General features: G+C 37.0%; 1 protein-coding gene across 1 annotated transcript in view; it reads right to left on the bottom strand.

The window, feature by feature from the left end:
• SPDYA (speedy/RINGO cell cycle regulator family member A) overlaps positions 1 to 12,955 on the bottom strand; it is a 32,321-nt gene that overhangs the window by 1,796 nt on the left and 17,570 nt on the right. The window contains exon 6 of the mRNA XM_020288629.2: positions 6,070 to 6,367. Within this exon, the coding sequence (XP_020144218.1) occupies positions 6,070 to 6,367 (298 nt within the window). The remainder of the gene's footprint in view (positions 1 to 6,069; positions 6,368 to 12,955) is intronic.

Raw genomic sequence — 12,955 nt, 5'->3', positions numbered from 1 at the left:
TTTTACAATGGCTACATCAGTAGGCAATATGAATTTTTCAGCTCCATTATAAACTTATGGAACCACAGTCATATATGTGTTCCCTTGTTGACTGAAACGTTGTTATGCGGTGCATGACTGTATATAGAAGCTCTGAAGTACATTTTTAAATTCCATCATGGAATACTCCCTTTTCTTCTGCCCTTCTATTTAACTAGTAGTGAAATTCTGTCATTCGTTTAATGTTTTGAATGCTTATTATATATCAAGTCCCAATTGTTTACTTGGAGAAAGGGCTGGCTTAAAAGCAAAGTGGTCGGGCGTGGTGGCTCACACCTGTAATCCTAGCACTTTGGGAGGCCTAGGTGGGAGGATTGCTTGAGGCCGGGAGTTGGAGACCAGCCTGGTCAACATAGTGAGACTCCATCTCTACAAAAAAAAATAGACAAATTAGCCAGACAGTGTGCATTTGTATAGTCCCAGCTACTCAGGAGGCTCAGGCAGGAAGACTGCTTGAGCCCAAGAGTTTGAGGCTGCAGTAAGCTATGATGATGCCACTGTACTCTCACCTAGGCAACAAAGTAAGACCTTGTCTGAAAAAAAACAAGTTCAAAGTTCTGCCTTTTACTCCTATTTCATATAGAATACTTTGTTTCTATCCAGTACATTGTGCTCAGTAGATGTTGAATTGAAGATCTTCCTACCAGTATCCATTTGGTTTTTCTTTTCTTTTCTTTCTTTTTTTTTTTTTTGTAGTTTTACCTCCACTTCTCTCTCCCCTCCCTTTTTGTTTAGTAGTTGTCCATTCTAGTTTTGAGTTGAAGACCACACTACATAAGCAAATATGCATTTATTTATATAATTAATCAAGACCCAGCTTAAGCCCTTTCTTCAGCCCTCCTTCAAACACTATGTTTACATTCTGGCTTATGGGACAGACACCTTCTAATGTTAGCATTCTATGTCCATGTGTGGGTGTCCTTTATCATACTATAATCTCTGGAGATTTGAGACTGACTGAAAACCGTCTTTCTAATGCCTTCCAGAGACCCTACCTTTTCCTCACAGTAAATGATCGCTAAAAGTTCGCTGATGGCTTTAAGCCTATGCTGAATCATATACTGTTTCATCTGTTGACTTGGTTGTTTTAGGGGGATATTTAGGTATATAGGTCTTGGATTGTGGAAGGTTTTCATTTTAAATTTTGTATTTCAGAGAAAGTGGGAGCTTCTGAAGATTCCATGGTCATGTAAGAGGAGATATCTTTAAGAAAGTTAATCTGTTGGTGGTATCTATGATTACTTAAGTGGAGGAAAAATCTGTTAAAGATTTCATTATAATACATTTATGAGGTAATTAGTAGAATAAGGGCCAGATGCAGTGGCTCACACCTATAATCCTAGCACTCTGGGAGGCTGAGGCAGGAGGATCACTTGAGGCCAGGAGTTGGAGACTAGCTTGGCAACAGAGCGAGACCCTGTTGCTTAAAAAAAAAAAAAGCAAAGAAATTAAAACTAATAAATTTAAGAAATATTTGTAAGTCATTTAAAAAATATTTATATATATATAGTAGTAGAAAAGGGATAGACAAAAAATATTGTGAAAGAAAACCAGATAAGTTAGTAGTAATACAATGGATGCAGAGAGAAGGAATCTATGTATAGGGACTCCTTGACTTAAGATGGAGTTGAAGTTACGTCTTGATAAACTATTAATTTGAAAATATCGTAAGTTGAAAATGAATTTAATACAGCTAACCTACTGAACATTGTAGCATAGCCTACCTTAAACATGCTCAGAACACTTACATTAAGCTATGATTGAGCAAAATCATCTGGCAATACAGTACACTGTAGAGTATCAGCATTAACCCTCATGATTTTGTGGCTGACTCAGAGCTGCAGCTAATATATTACTTTCTCTGAAAAGCCTTCACCCAATCTCTCACCCCTCAGAATTAATTTTGAAATCTTTTGTGCTCCTTATCACAGTCTTTATCACATATTAATTTATATACCCTGATTGTGCCTTCATTAGGCATAAGGATTTTAAACCTGGATGACTAGAACCGTGGTAATGACAAAAATAAATAAGAAAATTCAAAGAAGGATTTATTTTTGAGGAAAAATTATTTGGTTTTAGATTCCTTAATAGTTGGAATGTTCCATGCCTGCTTACCTAACCCAGGGCTAAGACTTGGTCTATTTTTTTCCCTTGGCTTCACTCTAAGATCTCAGGGGTCATGAGATAATACATAACAATACATACCCATGTTTCACTTGGACCAGCCTAGCTGTGGTAAGGCTTACAACAGCATAGGGTAAAGAGAAACATTAGTATAAAAATATACTGTGTATTCAGATAGATCTGGCTTTCCATCTTGTTTTTGTTGTTATTTTACCTGGTAACAGCATGACTTTTCTGAGTTTGTTTTTTATTAGTAAAATTAGTATAATACTACTACCTCAAGATTTCTTAGGGAGTTGAGTGTTAAATGTGATTACCTTTATAAAGTGCCTAGCACATGATTGGTGCTTATGATATGTGTTAATTTGTAAAGAATGCCTCTTTTATCCCCCACAAAAGTGAAATGCCTTAATAGTGTTTTCAAACCACTTTGTCAAATTGAAACACATTTTGTTCTTAATAAATGTCATAAACATGTTTATGTAAAATATATATATTTTTGAGACAGAGTCACACTTTGTTGCCTGGGCTAGAGTACCGTGGTGTCAGCCTAGCTCACAGCAACCTCAAACTCCTGGGCTCAAGCAATCCTTCTGCCTCAGCCTCCCGAGTAGCTGGGACTACAGGCATACGCCATCATGCCCGGCTAATTTTTTCTATATATATTAGTTGGCCAATTAATTTATTTCTCTTTATATAGTAGAGACGTGGTCTCGCTCTTGCTCAGGCTGGTTTCAAACTCCTGACCTTGAGCAATCCGCCCACCTCAGCCTCCCAGAGTGCTAGGATTACAGGCATTAGCCACTGCGCCCTGCCTGAGCACAAGCTTTTTGTGTCTATTTTTAAGAGAATGCTGAATTGAGTTTTCTGTGACCACGAACTTCAAGTGATTCCAACCTTATGTGGACTGGAGGAAAAATTTTGCTAGTAGAGGTCACTAATGGGAATCAGTAGCTGCTTATTAGGCAGTGAGAGACTGACCCTACTTCTGATAACATCATGTGTTCATATTGCCCTACCTCCTTCCATCCCCCCCATTAGCTCAGTCTCTGCTGAGCCTATTGGAGGAAAATGAATGTATATTTTACTGGTCAAATATGTGTTGATCAATAATTTTTCTTTAAAATTAATCAGGCATAGTGGCATGTACATCTAGTCCCAGCTACTTGGGAGGCTGAGGCAGGAGGATTGCTTAAGCCCAGAAATTTGAGGTTGCTGCGAGCTAGGCTGATACTACAGCACTCTAGCCCAGACAACAGAGCTCGATGACTCTGTCTCCAAATAAAAAAGAAATTCTTTGTGTTGCCAATCCTCTGACATACTGAAACAAAGGGTTTTACAGTTAACCATGAGTTAATACTAAGAATAAAGCAGTGGTGGGTAACTACTGTTCCTTCCTGTATAGGACCTATAAATCCTATCTCTGGATGAAAGTGTAACTCCTTCTACAACTCTCCGAAGTCACTACCCCAGTTGTCATCCGCAATCCCTCAAATCCCTGCTTTTTTTTTTTCATAGCACACTGACTGGCAGAGCCTCTTCCTCCCTGGCCCAGTGCACTCAAATTTCCTGTTGAGGTGTCAATGCTTGTAATAGTGTTACTACTGTTGATATCTACAGAGATTAGTCTGAATAAAATATAACTGTTTTGTCTTGCTTTCTGAAAATATATGTTCAAATTGTTGTTGGAGGCCAGCTGCAGTGACTCATGCCTGTCTTAATCCCAGCACTTTGGGAGGCCAATGTGGGAGGATCACTTGAGGCCAGAAGTTCAAGACCAGCCTGAGCAACATAGTGAGACCTCATCTGTACAAAAAATAAGAAAAATTAGCCAGGTGTGGTGGCATGTGCCTGTAGTTTCAGCTACTTGGGAGGCTGAGGCAGAAGAATCACTTGAGCCCAGGAGTTGGAAGTTGCAGTGAGCTATGATCATGCCACTGTACTCCAGTCTGGGTGACAGTGAGACTGTGTCTCTAAAAAATAAAAATAAAATTGTCATTGGAATTCTCTTCCAACTCATTCCATATAACCTTTCATCAGGGACTTGGTTCTTAATGATTTTACCATATCCTTTGCTAGTCTGCTAGAAGGCTTCTATGGCAATTTATTTTCCCTGCCAATGGCAGGATTTCATCAAAAGGGCAATAGAGCATAATAGGAATTCAGGCTTTAGTAAAGAGTCAGAGACCTGGGTTCACATGTCACTCCACCACCCTGGCCTAATTATTTAACCTCTCAAAGCCTCAGTATTCTTATTTTCCAAATATAGATAATAGTATTTATTTACCTTATGGTTGGCTGTGAATATTAAATTATATTATGAATGTAAAATGCATACTATTAATATATTGCCTGGGACAATTTTAAAAATCTAGTAAATCTTACCTACTATAAGGATCAAACAGGGTAAAGGTAAAAGAAGCTGGAAGAGGGGAAGGATTCTAAAAGGCAATTCTTATTTATAGTTTAGCCTATGGTAAACCTTCAAATATGAGTGAAACAATAAAAATTATGCTTGAAGGTGTTGGCCAGGAGTGGTGGCTCACACCTGTAATCCTAGCACTCTGGGAGGTGGAGGCTGGAGGCCAAGGCGGGAGGATCGCTCAAGGTCAGGAGTTCAAAACCAGCATGAGCAAGAGTGAGACCCCATCTCTACTATAAATAAAAAGAAATTAATTGGACAACTAAAAATATATAGAAATAATTAGCTGGGCATGGTGGTGCATGCCTGTAGTCCCAGCTACTCGGGAGGCTGAGGCAGAAGGCTTGCTTGAGCCTAGGAGTTTGAAGTTGCTGTGAGCTAGGCTGATACCACAGCACTCTAGCCCAGGCAACAGAGTGAGACTCTGTCTCAAAAAAAAAAAACTAAAACAAAACAAAACAACAAAAAATTATGCTTGACAGTGTGGAAAAGGAATAGACTATACTATCAGTCAAATTCGTTGAGTGATTACTATGGCCAGGGAATGGAATAATGAGGCATGACCCCTATATTCAAGAGTCTTAGAGTCTAGTTTCTCCTTTAGTAAAGCTTCAGAAGCCACTGTTACTCTACTCTCATAGGGGTGTGGTAAAAATAAATAGGTGAAATTCTGAAATAATGCAGGTCTGTTAATTTCTCAAAATAGAGTTAGAAGGGAGCATAAAATAATCTGTCCTATCTTCAGATGGGTGAAAATCTGGAAGGCGTTATAAGAAGGATCACTGCTGCTAGAATATTATTCTAGTACTGTTTCAAATCTAGAAAAGAAAAGCCAAAGGAATACTATCTATATAATAAAAATAATTTGAATAAAATTATGGTACAGTTGTGTTTCTAGCTCATACGGTAATTTTCTAAACAATATAAGATACGATCATTTGAAGCCACTAAATTCCAACAAAAATGAAATATGCAAGTAAATTATGGTACTTATGCTGTCAGGATTAAAAATCAGTTTTTCAAGGACTCAATAATGACATGAGAAAATGCTTTATGATAAATGAAAAAAATCAGGCCTAGATATAGTATGGTTCTAATTTTTTTAGAAGTAGAAAAGTATACAGAAGGAAACAAATAGTTGGATGGTGACATTATAAGTAAATTTATTTTCCTCTTGAAACCTCTTTTGAATAAAATTAACATTTAAAAAAAGAACATGGTTCAGGCTCTTAAAATACTTGAGGCTCATGGTGCATTAGGTTTCAATTTAACATAAGTCACATTAAAAATCTGTTTAGGGAGGCTACCACAAAACAGATATTGATATAAGACAAAAAGTAGTAACTGAAAGGGGAAAACTTTCAATACTAATTTAACTCATATTGTTATATACATTATCATGTATCCCTGCCTGTAAAGATTGACTAGAGCTCAACAAATAACATTCATAAATCTAATTCTGGCAGATCACTAAATCATACCTTGAGAATAGCTATAAGCTCGAGAAGGATCAACTATTATGTCCATTGAGACTGAGTTATGTGATTCCTGAGAATGTTTTTCCATCACCTCTGCTGTATCACTGGATGAAGATGATGATGAAGACAATCCCAGTCTAACATATCTTCCTTTTTTACCACAGAGTGAACAATCTACTGGCGTGGCACTAGGTCCCCGGGGCAGTTGAATTTCATCTCTATTGTAGTTTCTGACAGCTCCACTGTGATGAACAGAGCGTTCTCGTTGCCAGATATAATGGGTTGGTGCAATGGCCATAACCTATAGTGGAAAGCTTACTTTTAGAATTTTAATAAGATTTTAGAATTTACTAAAATTTAGTACAAAAATTGTAACTCAAGAACAGCTCAGCTGTCTCTAGAGATCAAAATCCAAGTTACCGATTTAAAAAACATAACATTTCCAGGTAAGGCAGTATTACTATAAAGTGATTCATTACTTGGATCATTAAGACAATAATTGACAAAGTATTTAAATTATTTCAAATAGGAAATAGAACTGAAGCAACCTTCCAAGTTGTCAGGGTATTTATTTTTTAAATTCTGAATATTCTAAGTTTGGGAAAAATAATACAGTTACCCCCAAACATTCTGTAATTTTTAACTTTGGAATGTGTTGGGTTAAAAAAATGTGATTGAGGTTTCCAACTGTGTGTTAGGCTACTCTTAAAATGTTTACAGTTATGGCAAGTGATATGGTGAATAAGAACACAGGTAAGTTACTGAACTTCTGTGTTCATTGGTTTCCTCATCTGTAGTATGGAGATAATAAGGGTGTCTATTTTAGAGAGGTGTGATGACGATTAGATGAGGTCTTATTTATAAAACCTCACTATCTGTCAGACATTGTTCTATAATGTTTGTTAAATAAAACGTGGGCTTTAGAGTCAAGATAGACTTGTTTCTTATCCTGGCACTGCCACTTACTAGCTGTATGATATTAGGTAAGTTATTTAACCTTTCTGAGGTTCAATGTCTTCATCTCTAAAATGGGAATACTATCTACCTTGATTGCAGTGGTATGATCATGTTTCACTGTAGCCTCGAACTCCTGGGCTCAAGTGATCCTCCCACCTCAGCCTTATGAGTAGCTGAGACTACAGGTGCACACCACCACGCTTGGCTATCTTCTCTTAGTTTTAGTGATTTGTTTTAGTGCCTTTGGTGGGTGTTCCTAAAATTCGATACTTGGCCCTCTGTTTTTCTCTATATCTACTCTACCTCCCTGTGATCTTAAGAGGTAGTATAGTATAAGTGTTAAAAGCAATGACTGCCTGAGTTTGAATACATTGGTGTGCTGCTTTACTGATTGTATGTCCTTGGAGAAGTCATATAACCTCTCTGTGCCTTAGTTTCCTTGTCTGGGATTACCTAGCTAGCTCTAAGAATTGTGATAGTTAATACATGTGCAGTACTAAGAACAATGCCTGGCAAGTTCTTTTTTTTTTTTTTTTCTTTTATATATATATATATATATATATATATATATTTTTTTTTTTTTTTTTCAGACAGAGTCTAGCTTTGTTGCCCAGGCTAGAGTGAGTGCCGTGGCTTCAGCCTAGCTCACAGCAACCTCAAACTCCTGGGCTCAAGCAATCCTTCTGCCACAGCCTCCCGAGTAGCTGGGACTACAGACATGTGCCACCATGCCCAGCTAATTTTTTCTATATATATTATTTGGCCAATTAATTTCTTTCTATTTATAGTAGAGACGGGGTCTCGCTCTTGCTCAGGCTGGTTTTGAACTCCTGACCTTGAGCGATCCTCCCGCCTCGGCCTCCCAGAGAGCTAGGATTACAGGCGTGAGCCACTGCGCCCGGCCCTGGCAAGTTCTTAAAAAGTATTTTTTTTTTTTTTGAGACAGAGTCTCGCTTTGTTGTCCAGGCTAGAGTGAGTGCCGTGGCATCAGCCTAGCTCACAGCAACCTGAAACTCCTGGGCTCAAGCAATTCTCCTGCCTCAGCCTCCTGAGTAGCTGGGACTACAGGCATGCACCACCATGCCCGGCTAATTTTTTCTATATATATTAGTTGGCCAATTAATTTCTTTCTATTTATAGTAGAGATGGGGTCTCGCTCTTGTTCAGGCTAGTTTTGACCTCCTGATCTTGAGCAATCCGCCCGCCTCGGCCTCCCAGAGAGCTAGGATTACAGGCGTGAGCCACCGTGCCCGGCCTTAAAAAGTATTAACATTACTTTCACCTTGAATCTCTTATCTACTCTAAGATTTAAACATCACTTATATGTGATGATGCATCTTACCATAACTGTTGACCGTTCATTTAATTATGCAGTTATTACCTTAAATTCATATGTCTAAATACCAAATTCCTTATCTTCCCAATAAGCTGGCTTGCTTCTGTAGCCTTCTCTATTTCTATTATGGAATCCATTACTCTTCCTATTATATAGATTTGAAACTGACAGCTCCCTCTCCCATATGCCCTATATCCAACTGGTCACAAAGTAATGATAATTTTATAACATTTCTAACATCAATTTCATTTTTGATATCAAAATGAAATGCTATCAGTCTTGTTCATACTCAGCTATAATAGCAAGTTTAGCAGTTTCCAGTATATTCCCTATATTGGGTTTCTTCTGCATACTGTCATTGGATTATTCTGTGCAAACATACTACTTATATTACAATCACTGCTTTATAAATTCCGAATCTGGAATAAAGTAGCAGTTAACGGAGAACTCAGCTATGATGACATTGTGGCATCTCAGCCAGAGTACACAACTGGAATAGAGAAAAACTTCCTCTTGATTAAATTGCTTCCCTCCATGATGCATGAAAGGGGATGCAGTTGAAATTTAACTCTCATTAGATAGGCATCCTTCCTAATCTGTGAACCAGTCTAGAAATTAGGCCATCATTAGTGTAAATAAATCCCATCACAAAGGAGCCAATGTCCAAAGAGGTAACCTTATTGTCAGAAGATAATAAGATCACAGTAAGTAGGGAAATAGCTTTACTCTTTTCTGGATAAGCCCTATATGTTTTTTTCAATTTAATCTTACCCTATCTCTTTCCAAAAAATGATTTGAGGCAACTGACAAAAAGAGAAAAAAAAAGTCACTGGGCTTGTCTGAAGGTAGTGAGTTATCTCAATTGATTGTTCACAGTTACACATCGAACTCCTTATTCTACTCTTTCCCCCTTCTCACTACCACACTTAACTAGTCTTTAAAAAAAGAAAAGAAAAATCATTGAACTGGGACCCAAAAGGGAAAATTGGACTAAAGCAGATACACCACCAATAAAATGTAATAGCGTTGATGTGGTTAAAGATAATACCTGGATCATAGCTTCTTTGCAGCAAAGACACAAATGGCAAAACTCATTATTATCGCAAAGGACAGCATATGTTCTTTCTTTTGACAGTGGCATATAATGGAAAGAGTGCTGAGTTTAAGTATAGCTGGCTCTGCCACTTATTAACTTTATGGCTATGGACAAGTCACAATCTTTCTAAGCCACAATTTTTTCATCTATGAAATGGAATGAATACTTATGCTATTTAATTCTCAAGACCGACATAAGACATAAAATTCATATTCTAAACTAACCAATATGAGAGGTTTATATGGAGGCTAGAAGTTACAGAGCAAACAGAACACCAGAAGTCACTAGATGTGAAGTCGAGTTCTGGCTCTGCCACTTGTATGATCCTGAGTAAATACTACCTTCCTTTGTTCTCAGTTTCATCAGCTGTAAAGTGAGAATCCCACTACCTTCACAGGTATTTGTGTGTTAACTTATATGAAAATATTTATAATTTGTAAAGCACTATGCAAAGGTAAATTGTTATTATTGTAAGCCTGTTTGTAGCTACTATCCTAACTTGAGTTTATTTTAGGATATGAGACTAAAGAAATGTTTTGTTTGGTTGTATACCTGTACTGGGCTTTCAATAATGAACAGAATGCTTAAATTTCCAGTAGCATGTCTTGCTACTTAAGCAAACATTAGGGAGGGATGATATAATAAATTTTTTTTGTGCTCTAAAAAATGGACAGTGGACAGTGCAGAGTGAGCTCAGTGAAGAATTATTTTAAGTTTATTGTTTATCTATTTCATAGATAAAAAGGTATGAAAAAATAATTAGAAGCTTTAAATTCCATTCATTCTATCAGTAAGCAAATATTTACTGAGTATCTACTATGTGCCAAGCACATAGTTTCTAATCTTGGTACTGGAGAAAAATTAGAACAAAATAAAGACCCTGACTTCTTGGGATTTATATTTTAGTGGGAGTAAATTGATATTAGCAAGATAAATAAGTAAAAAAGAGTATATTATATGGTGGTTGAGTGCTATGTAAAAAATTGGAACTGAAAAAGGGAATACAGAGTAATAGCAGGAGGTACTACTTTTTATTTTAACAGCTTTATTGAGATGTAATTCAAATACTATACAATGCACCCATCTAAAATGTACAATTCAATGACATTCAGTATTTTCAGTTGTACAACCATCATAATTTTAAACATTTTCATCACCCCATAAATAAAGCAACCATACCCCATTCCTTCCTTCCCTCAGCCCCTGGTAACTGCTAATCTACTTTCTGTCTCTATGAATTGTCTAGACATTTCATATAAATCATATAATAAGTGGTCCTTCGTGATTGGCTTCTTTCACTTAGCATAATATTTTCAAAGGTCACTCATGTTGTAGCTTGTACTTTATTCCTTTTAATTGCCAAGTATTATTTCATTGTGTGGATATACCATATTTTGCTTATCCATTCATCAGCTGATGGACATTTGGGTTGTTTCCACTTTGGGCTATTATGAATAATGCTGTGAACATTGTGTACAAGTTTTTGTGTGGCCATAGTTTTTATTTCTTTTGGATATACAGCTATAAGTAGAATTGGTGGGTCATATGATAACTCTATATTTAGCCTTTTGATGAACTGACAGTTATCCAAAACAACTACATCATTTTACATTCCCACTAGAAGTGTATGAGGCTTCCAATACCTCCATACCCTTGCTGACACTTATTTTTGTTTATAGACATCATAGTGGGTATGAAGTGATATCTCCTTGTGCTTTGATTTGCATTTCCCTGATGGCTAATGATGTTGAGCATCTTTTCATTTGCTTCTTGGCCATTTGTACATCTTCTTTGAAAAATGTCTATTTGGATTGTTTGTTCATTTTTTAATCAGGTTGTCTTTTCATTTTTATTATTCTAGATATAAGTCCCTTATCAAATAGATGACTTGCAAAAAGTTTTCTCCCATGTTTTGGGTTGTCTCTTCATTTGGTGTTTGTTGAAGGACAAAAGGTTTTAGTTTTGATGATGTCCACTTTATATTTTCTTTTGTTGCTTATACTTTTGGTATCATATCTAAGAAACCTAATTCAAGGTCATGAAGATTTACTCCTATGTTTTCTTCTAAGAGTTTTATGATCTTAACTCTTACTTTGATCCATTGTGAGTTAATTTTTATATATGGTATAAAGCAGGGGATCTAACTTCATTCTTTTGCATGTAGATATCCAGTTGTTCCAGCACCAACTGTTGCAAAGACTATTCTTTCACCACTGAATTTTCTTGGCACTCTTGTCAAAATTCAATTGAACATAATTGGAAGGGTTTATTTCTGGACACTTCAATTCTGTTCCATGGAGGGAGATATTTATATATGGTGACAAGGAAAGGTCTCTCTGAGGTGACATTTAAGCAGAACGCTGAATGTAGTTAGGAAGTGAAGCATACTATCATCTGAGGAAGAGCTTTCCAGGTAATGGGAATGGCAAGTACAAAGACCTTGAGGTTGGGAGTGTGCCTGGTATTTTTGAGTAACAGTAAGGAGGCTAGTACAGCTAGAGTAGAATGAGCAAGGATATGAGATGAAGTCAAAGAGATAAAAAAGTTGGTAGGTCATGTAGGACCACGATAAGGACTTTGCCTTTTATCCTATGTGAGATGGGAAGCCACGGTGGGCTTTTGAGTAGAGGAGCCATGATTTGACTTACTTTTTTAAAAAAAGTTAACTCTGGCTGCTGTATGAAGAGTAAATAATAGGGGAGAAAGATTATAAGAAAGACTATTTGGAAGGTTATGGCAATAATCAAGGCAAGAGATGACAATCAAAGTAGGGTGTCAGTATGGAGGCAGTGACAAATGGTAGGATGCTGGATGTATTTTTAAGGTATGGATGTGAGAAAAAGAAGAGTCAAGGGGAACAGTTTTTTGCTCTGAGCAACTAAAAGGATGAAGTTGCTATTTATTACTACGTGGAAGACTGCAGGAGGATCAGGTTTGGACATCTGTGTAGGGGAATCAGGAGTTCAATATTAAACATGTGAAGTTTAGGTATCAATTAGACAATAAAACATCAATAGGCAATTTGATATGCAGATCTGGAATTGTGAGGAATCTGTTAGTTTCAGCATTAAAGCCTTGGGAGTGAATGAGATCACCTAGTGAGCTAATGAAGAAGAGGTCCTATGCGTGAGCTCTGGGGCATGCTAATGAAGTTGGTAAGGTGAAAAGGAACTAGCAAAAGTGGCTGGAAAAAACCCCTGGTATCCTCCAAACCAAGTGAAGAGAGTGTTTTAGGAAGAAGTGAGGGAATGTGTCAAATGTTGCTGTTAAGTTTAGTAAGCTAAAGACTAAGAACTAATCTTTGGATTTGGCAATATAGAGATATTTGGTGCCTTGACAAGTTTCTATGGAATGATGAGGGAAAGATTTTGTATAACAAGTTTAAGGAGAATGGAAGGAAAGGAAGTGGAGACAGAGTACAGACATCTCTTTAGGAGTTTAGTAATAGGAGAGGCAGGGCAGAGAAATGTAGTGGGAGCTGGAGGATGAAGTTTTTATTT

Source organism: Microcebus murinus, chromosome 3 (assembly GCF_040939455.1).
Source record: "Microcebus murinus isolate Inina chromosome 3, M.murinus_Inina_mat1.0, whole genome shotgun sequence".
NCBI classification, from domain to species: domain Eukaryota; kingdom Metazoa; phylum Chordata; class Mammalia; order Primates; family Cheirogaleidae; genus Microcebus; species Microcebus murinus.
The sequence above is the reverse complement of the archived record's forward strand: the minus strand, read 5'-3'. Positions and strand labels throughout refer to the sequence as shown.